General features: G+C 53.1%; 4 protein-coding genes across 4 annotated transcripts; 3 read left to right on the forward strand and 1 right to left on the reverse strand.

Moving 5' to 3' along the window:
• Positions 1-40: 40 nt before the first annotated feature.
• On the forward strand, positions 41-1878 carry J4E79_000272 (uncharacterized protein; the record flags this gene model as incomplete). The annotated part of the gene is made up of 2 exons (XM_049349189.1): positions 41-1689; positions 1788-1878. The coding sequence occupies 2 exons, from the start codon at positions 41-43 to the stop codon at positions 1876-1878; spliced, it is 1740 nt and encodes a 579-aa protein (XP_049215976.1).
• Positions 1879-1921: 43 nt separating this feature from the next.
• J4E79_000273 (uncharacterized protein) lies at positions 1922-4213 on the forward strand (the record flags this gene model as incomplete). Its single annotated transcript, XM_049349190.1, has 2 exons — positions 1922-3580; positions 3671-4213. 2 exons carry the CDS (start codon positions 1922-1924, stop codon positions 4211-4213), a joined length of 2202 nt encoding a protein of 733 aa, XP_049215977.1.
• Positions 4214-6439: 2226 nt separating this feature from the next.
• Positions 6440-10066, forward strand: J4E79_000274 (uncharacterized protein; the record flags this gene model as incomplete). Its single annotated transcript, XM_049349191.1, has 3 exons — positions 6440-7855; positions 7890-9323; positions 9536-10066. The coding sequence occupies 3 exons, from the start codon at positions 6440-6442 to the stop codon at positions 10064-10066; spliced, it is 3381 nt and encodes a 1126-aa protein (XP_049215978.1).
• A 2143-nt stretch (positions 10067-12209) lies between these two features.
• On the reverse strand, positions 12210-12828 carry J4E79_000275 (uncharacterized protein; the record flags this gene model as incomplete). Its single annotated transcript, XM_049349192.1, has 3 exons — positions 12210-12470; positions 12523-12551; positions 12603-12828. The coding sequence occupies 3 exons, from the start codon at positions 12826-12828 to the stop codon at positions 12210-12212; spliced, it is 516 nt and encodes a 171-aa protein (XP_049215979.1).
• Between the last annotated feature and the right edge of the window lie 1752 nt (positions 12829-14580).

The following is a 14580-nucleotide window of genomic DNA, read 5'->3' on the forward strand; positions in this document are numbered from 1 at the left end:
TCTCACGTCTGCAACGCATTATCCAGAAGTTTAGCGTCTCATGCCCCGAGGCTTCGACCAACCCACGTCAAGTTCTGCGTCCCGAGCTACCAATGCGGGACTACGCGAGCAGAGCAATCAACCATCAAACATAAGGACTAGACAGGGTCGGTTCGAAGCTCCTGCTACGATACCGGGAGCTGGAGAGGCGAAGCAACCATACCCGACCACATCCAGACGCAAGTCTAGTAGTCCCTCAGCTTTGCCCCTCCCACAAGCATCGAGCGAACCTCAACCGCCTCCTTCCGGACGCAAATCGCCTGCCTATTTGCAAGGCAGGAACCCATATGGCCGAGTCTTGGACAAGGTCCAGCATCCGTACCGGGAGCCCGAGGCAGTGACAACAGCACCTATACCGCCTTCCCAAGCTGGCTCCAATATCGGTTCACGGTCACCTGCGGTGGGGGTCACAGACTCCAAACAACAATCTCTGGCCCAAGAGCCGGGTCGACGCGGCACCCAGACAACATACCCGCCATCAAGACAGCCACAGGTCCCCAAGTCAGTTCGCTCTGCCAAGGACTTCTTCGAGACGGAAGCCTTTCAACGTCCGTCAGCGTCCCGTCCCCCACCTTCAGTTCCTGGTACCAGTGCCGCGAAGGCGCTCGCACCCCAAACCTACCCTTCTAGTTCCTCTCTCGAATCTCCTGCCCATGCTCCCAATCCGAAGTTGTCTTCTACTGCTGACGAGCAAGCCCTCGATACTGGGCTGCTGTTGTCTTCTCTCACGGAATTTTACGATACTCGTGAATCTGTGCAGTCTGTGATCTCCTACAAACAAGGCGAAGCCGACGAGTGTGCTCCCATCATCACGACACAGAAAGCAACGCCCCCGGCCGTACCATCTGATCAGGGAGAGGAGCAGTACTTTTCCGACATAGAGCGAGAATCCATTGGTCGGCGGAAGTCTACCAACATCTTTGCAGGTAAATCCGACGGTGCAAGGCTTCCAAGTCTCGGTCAACAGGCTGGACAGGACAGCTTTGCGAGCGATAACATCTCCAAGGCGTCGCTTCCTGACACTGGCGGGGCCAACCCAATCGGTCACAAAGATCCTTCTGACGAGATTGTGAGGCGTCTCGCTACCCGCAGTTCAATACCAGCTGCTGAGACCAGGCAAGCCAGCAATCCGAACCCTCCGTCGCAACAGGAAGGTAGACGTGCGAAGTCTGGTCGCGATCTTCGAAGGACTTTCGAGGAAGACAACGGGATCTCTCCCAAACGGCTCAGGCGCAGCGGGTCACACACTGCTTCTTTGACAGAAAGTGGTACTTTAGCAAAAGAACCCGTCGATCGTGTCGCGGAGTGGACCCAGAGTACGAATGTTGGAACTCCTCGCAACCAGTCTGGGAAGTCCATTGGTGTGCGTAGACGAGCTGAGGAGATCGTGGCAAGGAATCTCGGCCACGACGGTGCAAGCGACATGAGTGTCTCCCGACAAAGCTGTATCCCAGGCTCGATACCAACTGCCAACATCGGTGTCGAGGAGCAGTATGGCGAGACCAAAGTGCCGGATGATGTCGACAACCGCCAAGGGTACGGACGTCGCGTCACACAAGATTTTGGCTTCCCAGGCGCACGGATCAAGTCGTATGGCATCAACAAGACAAGCCGACCTTTACGAGACCCTGGCAATTGGACCAAGCGAGCGTGCGGACACTTCTCATACATGGGCAAAACCGAGCACCGCGAGCATGCACAAGAGAGAATATGTCGGCAATGTTCGACCCGAGTACCATTGCTTGAAGAGCTACTGTCTACGAAGCGGCGGACACGCAGACGAGCTTCATCAGATTCATTGACCTCTACAACCCCTTCATCGAAAATCTCCACAGATGACTGTTGCCGCCGGCAGAAGCGTCGTCGGTGTCACTCTGAAAGCATGTCGCTTGACAGATGCGGAGATAGATTTGCTGATGAGTTGGGTCATATCATCGACAATATTCTAGAAGAGCATGCAAACACACTCCAGAATGTCATCAGCAACATCAAGAACACTCAACCCAGTCTCGACCAGCTTCGAAGGGTGTCTGGAGACCTTGTTCAGCGATGCAATACCAACGCATGTGATAGGAATCGTTGCCAGACATCCTGTCATCCAGCACGAGCATCCTGTCGACGGGACGATGATTGGCATCCACCTTGCCCATATCTCCCACCCAAAGCGGCAGAGAAACTCAATGTTGGGGCTACAGGCCAAGTCAAGCCGAACCTTAACGATCCTGAATCGAGCCTGCGTGAAGAGGTGCAGTCAATACCCGACCTGGTCGATCTTGTCAAATCTGCAGCCGACGATCTCGGCTTCGATCTTGACCGAAGGCCCACCGCGACCGACGATGACGAGTTCCACAACGCCCCTTACGAGGCCACACCCATGGATTCTGTCTCACGTCATACAGATGTCTCCTTCGGGACGACAGAAAACAGGGCGACGGAGGACGAGCCGCTAACTGAGGACAGCTGGCTACAGCAAACACGTAGACACTTGACCGAACTCTCAGAGGCCCGAGAGCAGCTTATGGACGAATTGGATTCCATCGCTGGAGATCTCGACGTGAAATATCGAGACCAACCCGAGGTTGAGTCGGTGACTGATTCGGATGCACCACATGCACACCGCGTACTCAGCAAAGCTCCCACGGGTCTCTCGCGTACATCCACATTACAGAGAGACGCTCTTATCGACTCAGTACAGCGTATGCTCAGCAAAGCGCCTACTGGCATCTCACGCAGCTCTACATGGCATGAGCAGAATCCGGGAGAAGAGGCTGCGGACGACCTCGATTTCAGTAAAGCGCCTACTGGCATCTCACGCAGCTCTACGTGGCATGAGCAGAGCCAGGGAGAGGCTGCTGACGACCTCGATTTCAACCCGGCACAGCGCAGATCAAGCAAAGCTCCTACCGGTCTCTCACGCACGTCTACTTCGCAGAAAGATGCTATGATCGACTCGGTACAACGTGTGCAACGTGTGCTCAGTAAGATCCCCACCGGCCTCTCACGCAGCGCTACACGGCATGGAGAAGATGACGGAGATGGGGAAGAGAAAGAAGCAGTCGATAATCGCAGTCTCGGACTTGTGCAGCGTGTACTGAGCCCAACACCTGCAGGCTTCTCGCGCACGTCTACATCGCAAGCAGATGCCATCGTCGACTCGGCACAGCGCGTGCAACGCGTGCTCAGCAAGATTCCTACTGGCCTCTCACGCAGCTCTACATGGCATGGAGAAGACGAGGAGGCCGTTGAAGACCCCGAGATCGAGCCAGTGCAGCGTGTGTTGAGCATGTCACCTCCTGGTATCTTACAAGCCTCTACGTGGATCAGGGACGCTTCTGTCGACGCAACGCGACGTGTATTCAGCAAGCCTCTTACTGGTCTCCTGCGCAATACTACTTGGCATGGTATAGGGGACGATCCAGCAGACAGTTCCTTCGTCGAGCCCGTACAACGTGTACTCAGCAAGGCTCTTACTGGTCTCTCGCGCAACTCTACATGGCAAAAGGATGATGATGCACCGGTAGACGAAGCCGTTGTTGAAAGTGTAGAGCGTGGACTCAGCAAGGCTCCTACCAGCGTCTCGCGCGAATCCGAATAGCAGGAGGATACGTCTACTGACTTCGATACTACTCAGACTGGTCAGCACGACGACGAAGACGAGCCGTTTGGCGAGCTTGCGCAGCCTACGCTCGAAAAGACCAACAGTGGCCTCTCGCGAGCATCTACGTGGCACGGTAGCAGACCTGTCGACTATGAAGAGCCCGGAGCTGACGTTACGGGTCTGCATGATGATGATCTGGTGGCCAAGATAGTGCAAAGTGTTCTCAGCAAGGTGCCCTCTGGCTTCTCACGCGCATCCACATGGCAGGGCAACAAGACTGTCGACATCGAAGACCTCGGGGCTGACACTTCGGATCACCAGGAGGACGATCTGGTCACCGCAATGGTGCAGCGTGTTCTCAGTAAAGCGTCCACTGGCATCTCGAGCAGGCCAACATGGCCCAGTTCCAACGCCGCCAACACCGTCGAAGACGAAGTTCAAAGCGTAGTCGATAAGAGTGTCGACGAGCTTCGGCTCAGTCGCGCACTCACTCGGATCCTCAGTCAACCGAAAGAGCCTCCATCTGCTGGTCAAGAGCCATACAAGGCTGAAGACGTTTCGGCTGAAGAGATCTAGGAGGTGCTTCGAGTAGCGAGAGACGAGCTTCCGGCTGCTGTTGCTTCGATCACCGCCGTCTTGCAGACATTGCCTGCTGCTGAACATGCGCCCACTGATGAGAGCAGTGACGTTATGGAGCCTGATCAGCATGTTGAGCTGGCGTATGAAGCGCTAGATAACCCGCAGTATGATACAATGGACGATCCTCAAATTGAGACGCAACTTCGGGGTCAAGCGGGCCAAGGGTACGGTGAAGCCACGTCTGATACTTACAGCGACCACTACACTGCATCACCGGTCATTGAAGAAGAACCTGAGTTCCAGCCTCCTGTGCAGCGAATTCGCCGAACAAGTACAGCGCCACCTCTTGCACAACGACAAGAATCGTTCATACCTGGCTCAATAGCTGTCTCGATACCTTCCAGTTATTCTTCCGTAGTGGAAGATTTACCGGAATCGCCCGTTCTATCACGCACAGCTTCGTTCTCCCCTACGCTTGGTACTCGCCGGACAGCTACCATGTCACCATCTCAGTTACGACAAGGTCCTTCAAGCCCACTATCTGTCGCTGATAACGCATCTGAAGAACCAATTCTCATGAGTCTAGCTTCACGCCAGCCAACGCTTGCAAGTCGCCGTACCAGTACAGCTACAGCCAGTAACCAGCGACAAGACTCTGTTAGGCCCACTTCGCCACCTACTGCGGATGGTCTAGAAACACAACCTGTGATTTCGCGTGCGACTTTCCGCCAGCCTACACTGGAGACCCGCCGCACAAGCAGTGCAAAAGCCAACAACAAGCGACAAGACTCTATCAGACCCGCTTCTCCATCTTCTCCGTATGACTTGGAAGCAGAACCACTGATCCCACGTGCGCCTACACGACAAGGTACGCTAGGGATGCGTCGAACAAGTACGGCAACAGGTAGCGTTCAGCGCCACGACTCTATCAGGCCCGCTTCTCCTTCTAGTGCATATGACTTGGAAGCACAGCCACTGATCTCACGTGCGCCGACGCGACAGAGTACGCTAGGGATGCGTCGAACAAGTACTGCGACAGGTAGCGTCCAGCGGCAAAACTCTGCCAGGCCCACGTCACCACCTGCTATGGATGATTTGGAAGAAGAGCCCGTCTTCTCGCGTGCAGCTTCTCGGCAGGGTACGCTAATGGTTCGTCGAACAAGTACGATGTCGCCGACTATTGGACGGCAAGAGTCGACGTTAGCCAGCCCGTTGCCTGTGGCAGAGCCCTCGCTTGAGCAACCGGCTCTCTTGCGTATGGTTTCTCGTCAACCCACGCTACCCGTCCATAGAACAAATACGACATCACCGACTGCCCGGCGACTGGACTCCATTGTACCAACGTCATCACCTGTTGCAGACGAATCGATTAGGCAGCCAGTCCTTCTACGTGCAACATCACGTCAGCCTACGCAAAGAGTTGAACGTACAAGCACAGTGACACCGGCTATTCAGCGGCAGCCTTCGACTATACGCACCCCCTCACCTGCGGCAGAGATCTCATCTAGGATGCCAGTTATCATTCGTGTGGCATCGCGACAGCCTACACAGGGGTCCCGTCGAACAAGCACGATACCATCGGTTGTACAGCGAAACGACTCTCCAGGGCCCGAAATCTCTCCCGTCCTGTCTCTCGCTGCGGATGACGTAAATGATCAGACGTTTCCGCCTCTTGATTCACGCCAGTCTACGGTGGAGGTCCGTCGAAGAAGCTCAGTACCAACAACTGCTCAGCCAAATGACTCTCCAAGCCTCGAAACCTCTCCAGTCCTGTCTCTTGCCATGGACGAATTGCCTGATCAGCTATATGCATACTCTGATACACGTCAGACTGCGCTCGAAGTTCGTCGAACAGGCACTGCTCCGACAGATGAGCTTGTCACATCTCTCGATCTGTCGCCTGCTAAATAGGATACGCTTGCACAGCCCATGGCATCTCGCCGGGTTTCACGTCAGCCAACGCGTAAGGTAACTATCCGTCAGGCCGAGATTTATCGTGCGCCTTCGCCTGAGCCTCCATCGGACACAGAGGATGTCCTTGAGCCGGCGATCTTGTCGCGTTCTATCTCATCCCAGCCTACGCGCATGGCGAGCATTCTTGCTATATCTAAAAGTCTTGTGGATCCGTCGAGAGAAGCAGATGATGCCGCATCCGAGCCTTCGGTAGACGCAGAAGTTACACAGCGCTCTTTCGAGCGGCAAAGAACCATTCGGAGGGAAACGATGCCCAATGAGCGGCTCACCATAGCTGACAGAACCTTGTCTTCCAGTCTTCCGCTTCGTACTCGTACTGGATCTCTGATTTTCCGAAGTGCCGAGCAAGATGTTGAAGCGCCGCTTGATGAACGAACAGAACTTGGGAGGCAGGAGGTTCCCGCATCAATCCACGTCCCTGGCCGCGATGAGGACACTGATCAGGTTGGGAGATCGCCCACGACCGCTTTCGAGGCTGACTCGGAACCTTTCGCGCTCCATATGTATCAGCGAATGGCCGAGGAGGCATCTGAAGAAGAACTTGAGCCCGAGAGCCAAAGCGCTACATCAGTTGGTGTCAACAATCTCGAAGAACCGGCTGGTCAGTTCGTAAGAGCATCCACTGCGAATGTTACATTCGATCCCGAATTACTCGCACTTGACGTCTATCAACGGATTGCCGAAGAACCGCTTGAAGAGGACTTTGAGGCTGAAAGTCAAAGCGCTATCGCGTCGACCAATGTCAACGTCATTGAGGCAACGAGTAGTCGAATCCAGAGAGCACCGACTGCTAATGTATTATCGAATCCGAACTCTTTTGCGCTCCGCGTATATCAACGCATCGCTGACGAGCCACTTGGGGAAGAAGCTGAGCCCAACGCTATTGCGCCGACAAACTCCAACAGCACTGAGGATATGACTAGTCAAATTGAGAGAGCACCGACTACTCAAGTCTCTCGGACAGTAGAGCCCTTGGAACATGTCAAAGCTCGAAGCCCGACTGGCACGATGCCCCCTGTTGAGAGACGTGCCACACAGACTTCACCCGGGTATCCAGCGAACATACCACGGGCTGTAACAATAGCTCGCGACGTAGAGCGCAAACAAAGCAGTGCTGCTCCTGACCAACTCGATAGAGCACTTACCATGCGATCCTCTCCAGCACTGGAGCCTTTGGTATATATCGACCCTGAAGGCCTGCCATCAAAGACTGTTACTCTCGAAAGAGTGAGGACACAGGCTTCACCTGAACTCTCAGTCGATGTACCACGGGCGTCAACAATACCTCTCGAATCGAATCGAAGACGAAGTAGCGCTGCTCAAGGGTTCACGCCATCCGCCCGAGGACCAGAGTCTTCAGTACACTCCAGCGCCGAAGCTGTGCTCGATGAGACCCCGCAAGTACAGGGAAGATTGAGAGTAGCGCCCACAGAGCCTCGCACAACCGATCGTCGACGCAGCAGTGCGGCCCCTGGTATCACAGCGTCTCCTCCACAGACCATCCTTGAGGGCATAGAAGTCGGAGCGCAAACTAAAAGCCAGACGAAGAAGCCGAGGCAAGGCGCGAACTACCCACCTGAGCAGCAATATCCGCCAGCGCCTGCATATCCCCTACGGGAGACTCCCTCATGGACGAAGCCGGACACTCGAACTCCATCACCAAAGGTGAAAGCCCGTCAATCAAGCCAGCCTGCCCTAGACCCATCAGAAGTGCAGCCATTTCTGGAAGCGGCACCTGGGTCGCCAGAAGCCCCAGGGGGAACGCAAAAAAGGCAAAACAGCTATCCGAGCCAAACCAGACAGGCCACCTATCGTCGAGACTCCAGTGCCACTTCTATCCGAAGGGCAGACACTCGACCAAGGCAATCCTCCGTCTACGCTAACAAGGGCGACTACTACCCAGTCAGTCCGATCCTTCCAGACCGCATTGACGACGGTCCGCAGCTCCAGCCTTCAACATCTCGAAGAAACAGTTACTCCATCCCACAGTCAGCCTCAATACCCGAGGATTCGCCTCAGGACGAACCGCGTGCGCAGTACTCCCGTCGCGTCTCGTCAGGGCCACCTCGCCGCCAATCGCAATCTCAAGGAGCTCTCTACTCCCAAAGAGATGCTGCAGTCAGTTCCAGAGCACCCACGTTCCAAACTAAGCTGGAGACTGAGGACGAGACTTCTCGAGCGAATCAAGACCCCTATGAAGAAGACTTTCAGGAACCTGTCCGGAGAGACGTACGCAGGGCGACTGGCATGGGAAGCCCAATCGCAAAAGCGGAAGCAACGCCCAAAGAAGGAGCTCAGTCGCCTGAGACGCGACAAAAATTTTCTCCAGTTCCCCAGAAAGAAGGCCCGTCAGACGAAGGAGAGTCAGATCATTCGCCGAGCCGGTTTCCGGAACTGTCTGGTGCTCAAGTGCCAAGGGAACAAGAGCAAGAACAAGAGCCAACAGCACGAACCGAAGAACAAAGGCGGACTGAAGTGGTTATGGAAGAAGATCCTGCGCCTGCCGACGCCAAGGTTGCACATGATGAAGACATACCCACCCGCCGTCGCATCGATAGCTCAAGCGGGCCCTTCGAAGATGACAATGCCTGGATCAACAGCACGGTCGACCTCTCGCGCTCAAAGACCATCCCAAGATCATCCACCGGAGATGAAGGTGATCGAAGACTTTCAGGTGCAAACTCAGAAGAAGCGCAAATCGCACGAGCAAACACTCGTCGTGCAACCTCAGGACGAGTGCCTGATTCCGCAACAGCCTCACAATCTGCACGAAAAGACTCAACAACCGCCACGCGAAGGCCATCGTCGTCAGTCAAGAGGACGAACACGCGACGGAAGTCATCAGCAGTCGGAGATGACAGAGCAGCGCCAATCCTCACAGAAGTACCAACGGTCTCCAGAGCACCGACCCGATCGGCGACCATCCCCTCAATATCTCGACAAGCCAGTATCCGGCGAGGGTCTGCCGCTCCTAGAAGGGGTACAGCAGTCTCCCCAGGAGCTTTACCAGACATTCAAGCCAGATCAACAAAGGAAGGCAGCTCAAGATCAACCCCGCGGCAAGAGTCCAGAGGTGCGGCCTCGCCTGTCGCGGTACAACCAGGTCGACGGTCATCTACTGCAACTAGAACAGGTACGCCAATCTCCCGAGCGGCGTTACCAGAATTTGGAGCCTCAAGGAGAGGGGGAGACGGACCTATGTCGGCCACATCACAAGGCTCGCGTGGTACAATGTCGCCAGTCCCAGCTTACGACCGGGGAAATTCTCCTGCCGGAATACAACCATCGAAAGGTTCATTGGGTACAACCCAGCGCGCAGACCAGACCTCAGAACAACAAACCCAGTCAAGCCCACGAACAGAACCAAGCGATGCTAAGCCAGCAATGCCGCGCCGAGTGACCTCATACGGAATGTATGAGTCCAGCTCTAGTGATCCGTATGCTTTACCCAAGAAGGCACCACGAAAGGCAGCTGCCCTAGCCCCTTCAAATGCCAACGCAAGTCTGTCCCCAGCGACGCAACAGACTGATCCCAAACCCCCGGCGCTCACTCGTAGAGACTCACTAAAGCCACGGCGCAGTCCCACGTCAAGGATATCAGAACTCTTCGGGCGAGAGAAGGGCGCTAGCCCTGGGAATGGGAGCCAGCAGAAGCAACAGCAACTACCTGCACCGACAAACAAACCACTGGGTGCCACGAAGACCGGCTTAGCGCCTGCATCAGCTGCAGCTGCAAAGGTATCTGAGACGGATGCAGCAGTGAAGTCATCCCAAGCGCAGCAACTACAGCCAGTCAAGGTTCAGGCAAAACCTGCGCAAGGAAGTGGGATTACGAATCCTCTTAGGGCGCGCTGGGGATGGGGATGGGGAAGATGATCGACCCGAAGTGTAGGAATGGGTGGTTAGTGGGATTATGAGGAGACTGTTGATACCCTATAATAGGTTTTGGTGCGTGTGGAGAGACAGCTCGACCACCTAAGTATTGAATTGACTACTCCAACTCCCTAATCAGCTTGTATCACCTCTTAGAAACAAGTCATGTCAAGACAAGTTGCGTCTGAGTCGCGATCAATGGTTCAGCTCCATCCGTACAAGGGATATGTGGTCCTGTTCGCCCGAAGTTGAAAAGCCTGTATATCTGTGTTGGAAAGGGTCTAATTCCAAGGCCCGAGTTCCGTCTTGACCACGTCATTTACATCTTGACATGGCTTTAGTTCCGCGCTAACCCGCACTAAGAAGCACACTAACCGCATTATCCGGAGTATGAAGGTTGCAGAGGAGAAGAAGCATCGTCCATGGAAAGTCTAAGTTGTCGCTGGACTGAGACGTCTGCGTCATACGTGTCAGTCGTCATGGTAAACGCCAGTACATACAGTACAGACCTGGGCTTGATTCAGCAACAGGTCGCACGATCAATCGCTCCATCTCTTCAAGGACTTATCTGCAGCCGACCAAGTTATATCATCCGTCCCTGCATCACCCTCTCTGCCAATCTAAACAATTGCAATCATGTTCAAAACACCACTATACGTATTCATCGCCTTCTTCAGCGCTCTAGCTGCAGCGCAAGAAGTCCCCCCCGGTGTCACGAGCCTCGGTGGCATCAATCCAACAGTCGTCTCCTCAGCTGCTACCATTGTATCTGCGTCTTCGGCATCTGATGCATCGGCTCAAGCGACTAGTACGGGCGCGGCGAATGCTCACGGTACGTGACCCTGGCTTCTGGTCTTTGTCGTGGTTTAGGGATTGCGGGAGGCGATACTATTAGGTAGATCAGAAAGCTGACCTATTGCAGAAGTAAAATATGCTGCTTTGTTCGGTGTAGGAGGTGCGGCGTTGAATGCGTTCATGTAGAATTATGGTTGGACATGATAAGAATCGGGTGTTGGAGGTAGGTGTCGCACAGTCCGCACCAACAACGCCACAGCGTACTCTACAATCTAGGTAGAGCAGAAGACGAATGTCACATTACAAGAATTTCATCGAAAGAAAAGAAAAAGCTTATTTTACCCCATCTCTCCGATTCTCAAATACCCGAGCCCGCAGCCCACAAGAAAAGCAACGTCCCAGCCTCCCACGCGCACCAGCTTCCGCGGACCGACCCCTAGAACGTCATCACTTCCAAGCTCGCATCATTACCCCGATCTACAACCGCGCCACCATCCACGTTCCTCGACACGCCCTTAGCTCCAAAGACACTCCCAAGCCACTGAACAGCCCTGCATCAAAGCATGTACCTTCGTACTCGTACCTCTATGGTTCCTCCCAACCCACTGCCGTGACATCTTGCTGCGATGAGATCGTCGTCCAAGAGCGATTGTACTCTTGGAAGGGTGATTGTGGCTTTTGTTCTTGACGATTTGGGACGAGAGGCTGAGGCCATGCAGATGGGTTGTGCTGTTTGAGTGGTTTGATGGGTGGAACAGGGCGTCATGGACATGGTTTCTGGACTGTATTTGGAGGGGATAGGGATAGGATGGGATGAGATGGGTGATGCAATAGTATGGATTTGGATGGATGTAGAAGATTCGTACAAGTTCGGTTAACTCCTCAACCGCCAATATATCTACCACCATATCGAGACATGACAACTGAGCTCAAAACACTTCCACTAACTGTGAATACCAACGCATTTGCGAATTCCTTCTCAGGTTCAGGAACGCTGCTATCGACATTGAGTTGTGAAAGTTCTCTTGCCATTTCTCTTTCCACTTCCACCTGGATAGCCAACGTGACAAATTTCGCGGCTTCGTCGTTGGGAAGGGAATAAGTCTTCCGAACTTCTTCCACTGTGTTAACAAGGTAGTGCACCTTTCTCTCTACGTAGGCTCTTTTCTCTTTATCGAAAGAACCAAGGTCATTTGAAATCGATACATGGTCCGCAAATAGCCTGAGAAATTTGGCAATTCTGGGGCTGGCAATGTCGACAGTTGAACAAAGAGAGAACTTCGTACACGCTATGACGTAACTGGAACTTATAATTAGTTTCCTTCGTAATGTGTAGACTATTGATCCGTACTTACGGGACAGCTGCGTCGATTATCCTATAGTCCAGAAATTCTCTCAGACTGTGGAATTCGGTGGGGGGCGGGGGGTGATTGATGAAATCCATCAATCTTGCAACTACCTCGGCTCCTCCGTCACCGATGATGCCATCTTGATCATGAAGGCCTTGGATAGTAGCATGCATGGCCTTCTGCAAGATCGAGACTGGTTCATCGTCTCCGTAAGGCATTTGAGCCTTTAGTCGTGATACGAATTCGTTCTGAAATGTTTGGATCTGCCATTCAGCTGTTAAATATGTGGAGCCTCAACAGTTTGGAACGACTCACTGTACTTTCGTCACTCATCTCCCATACATCTGTACCAGAAGTGATTAGAGTAGTAATATTTCTTGTAAGATTCCGCTTACCATCAAAGATGAAGATGTAGACAATAGTCTCAGCGATGAGTTTCAGTCGCTCCTCGCTTGCAGCCGGCCACAGATAAGCACAGAACCGAGTCCAGTTATCATGTAACATCGGCAGCTCTTTAGCGGCTATCTCAGAGTACGATTTGCCTCCATTCTTCAATATACTTGTCGCAGTTTGGTCGGAAGCAAAATGCTGTAGCAGCACTCGTGTTGCTTCTACAGCCATTGGCCAGTGTATGTTCTGTCTTACATGGTGAATCGAAGAATACCATGGAAGTTTTGCATGTACAGGAAAGACAGGAATGCTGTTCATGCTAAGTCTTTCACACTCCTTGATCAAGTATCCAGTTTCAATCTGAACTGCGTTGATGACTGGCTCAACACTGATAGTCTCAGCCTTCAGATCAGGGAAGCAGGACAGGTCGACAAAAGGTGGCATGGACGCTTCATTTGTTGGCATGTAGTCGTGACTGTATCTGACTGGCCAGACAAAACCATTGTGGTCTTTGGAGTTGAACAACCCTAATGGAAGATTAGTTTCATCTAAAGTATACGACACGTAGAACTAACCAAGGTCAATGTCTTGCTTCGCTTCCATCATGACGATCCGTTCAAGAGTAGAGAAGGGAGTAGAGTTCAGGCCGTTGTCTTTGTGCGAATACAGACAATAAATACCTTCATATACGCCTCTTAACCAGGCGCCATTGTTGTAAAGCAGGGGTACTTCTTACGTCCACGTCAGCAGCATAGTCGTGTTCAATCACCTTTGCAATCTTTCCTTAAACGTCCACAGCAAAAACGAAGCTATTCCGTTTCTTTTCATTGCCGCATATAATCATCAAAAGCCTATTGGTTACTGGCGATCCTTAGATAAAGGCGGCGAGCGTCATCAGAATCTCTTGGGCTTCCCACTCCATCCACCACAATGTAGAAATCAGAACCCCCAGCATGCTTTCAGGTAATAATGGAATCTCGGGACTGAATAACCCAAGAGTCCATCGAGCTTCTCTGAAAAGAGATCATCGTTTTGTACATGTTCTTCTAGCGGTGTTGTATTGTTGAGTTGTGGGGGTGTTGAGTTTTGTGGGTATTAATTACAAGGGCACAACCAGTTCCATGAATCACGCGTTATGGCACATCACTCACAGAGGTACGGTAAAAGACGCTATCCTGAGAGCGAACCTGAGGCGGCAATATGAGACCCACGCCTGCATCTGGCCGTGCGTTGAACAGGCATCGTCGGAGGGTTGTCGCGCTGCACTGTTGTGATGTGGAGCCCTTGACAGCTCAGCGCGGTACGGGCGGAGCGTGTGGGCCGAACGACAAATAGCCAACGATAGCCAGCGACGACAGCTATCAACAGGCCACCCCCAACGCTGCATACAGCTCCCATCGCCGACATGCCACCGCCTGCTTTCTCAGCCTACAATCTGCCTTGCGATGCACCTCACGTGCGATGGTGCTTGACGTTGCGTACACCACCTCGCGCCATCTAGTCACCCACCCAGAATAACGCACATGCGAAGGACTCGGCACATGACCAAAAAGAGGGCAATTTGTGGACCTGCATCAACGCATGTGGTCTGTGTACCCGCACCTTCTACGGTTCCTCTCAGCCCACTACCGTGACATGTCGCTGCGATGAGATTATCGTCCAGGATTGATTGTACTCTTGGAGAGGAAGGTGATTGTAGCTTGTATTCCTGACGATTTGGGATAGGAGGCTGAGGCCATGTAGATGGGTTGTGCTGTTTGACTGTACGTGGAGGCGACGGGGAAAGAATGTGATAAGGTGAAGTCATGCAATATTATCGATTTGGATGCATGTAGAAGATTGCGTACATGTACATGTACAAGTGGGTGATGGCATGGTACTTTATCTTCAATTCCAACTCCAATCTCTCGCACTACGTACACCGCCGCATACAAAGGCTGTTGTTTATTCCAAGGCCTGAACTGTCCAACATCGTCTTCTTCT

Source organism: Alternaria viburni (genome assembly GCF_023758015.1).
Source record: "Alternaria viburni strain BMP 2772 chromosome Unknown scaffold_1, whole genome shotgun sequence".
In the NCBI taxonomy this organism is placed as follows: Eukaryota; Fungi; Ascomycota; class Dothideomycetes; order Pleosporales; family Pleosporaceae; genus Alternaria; species Alternaria viburni.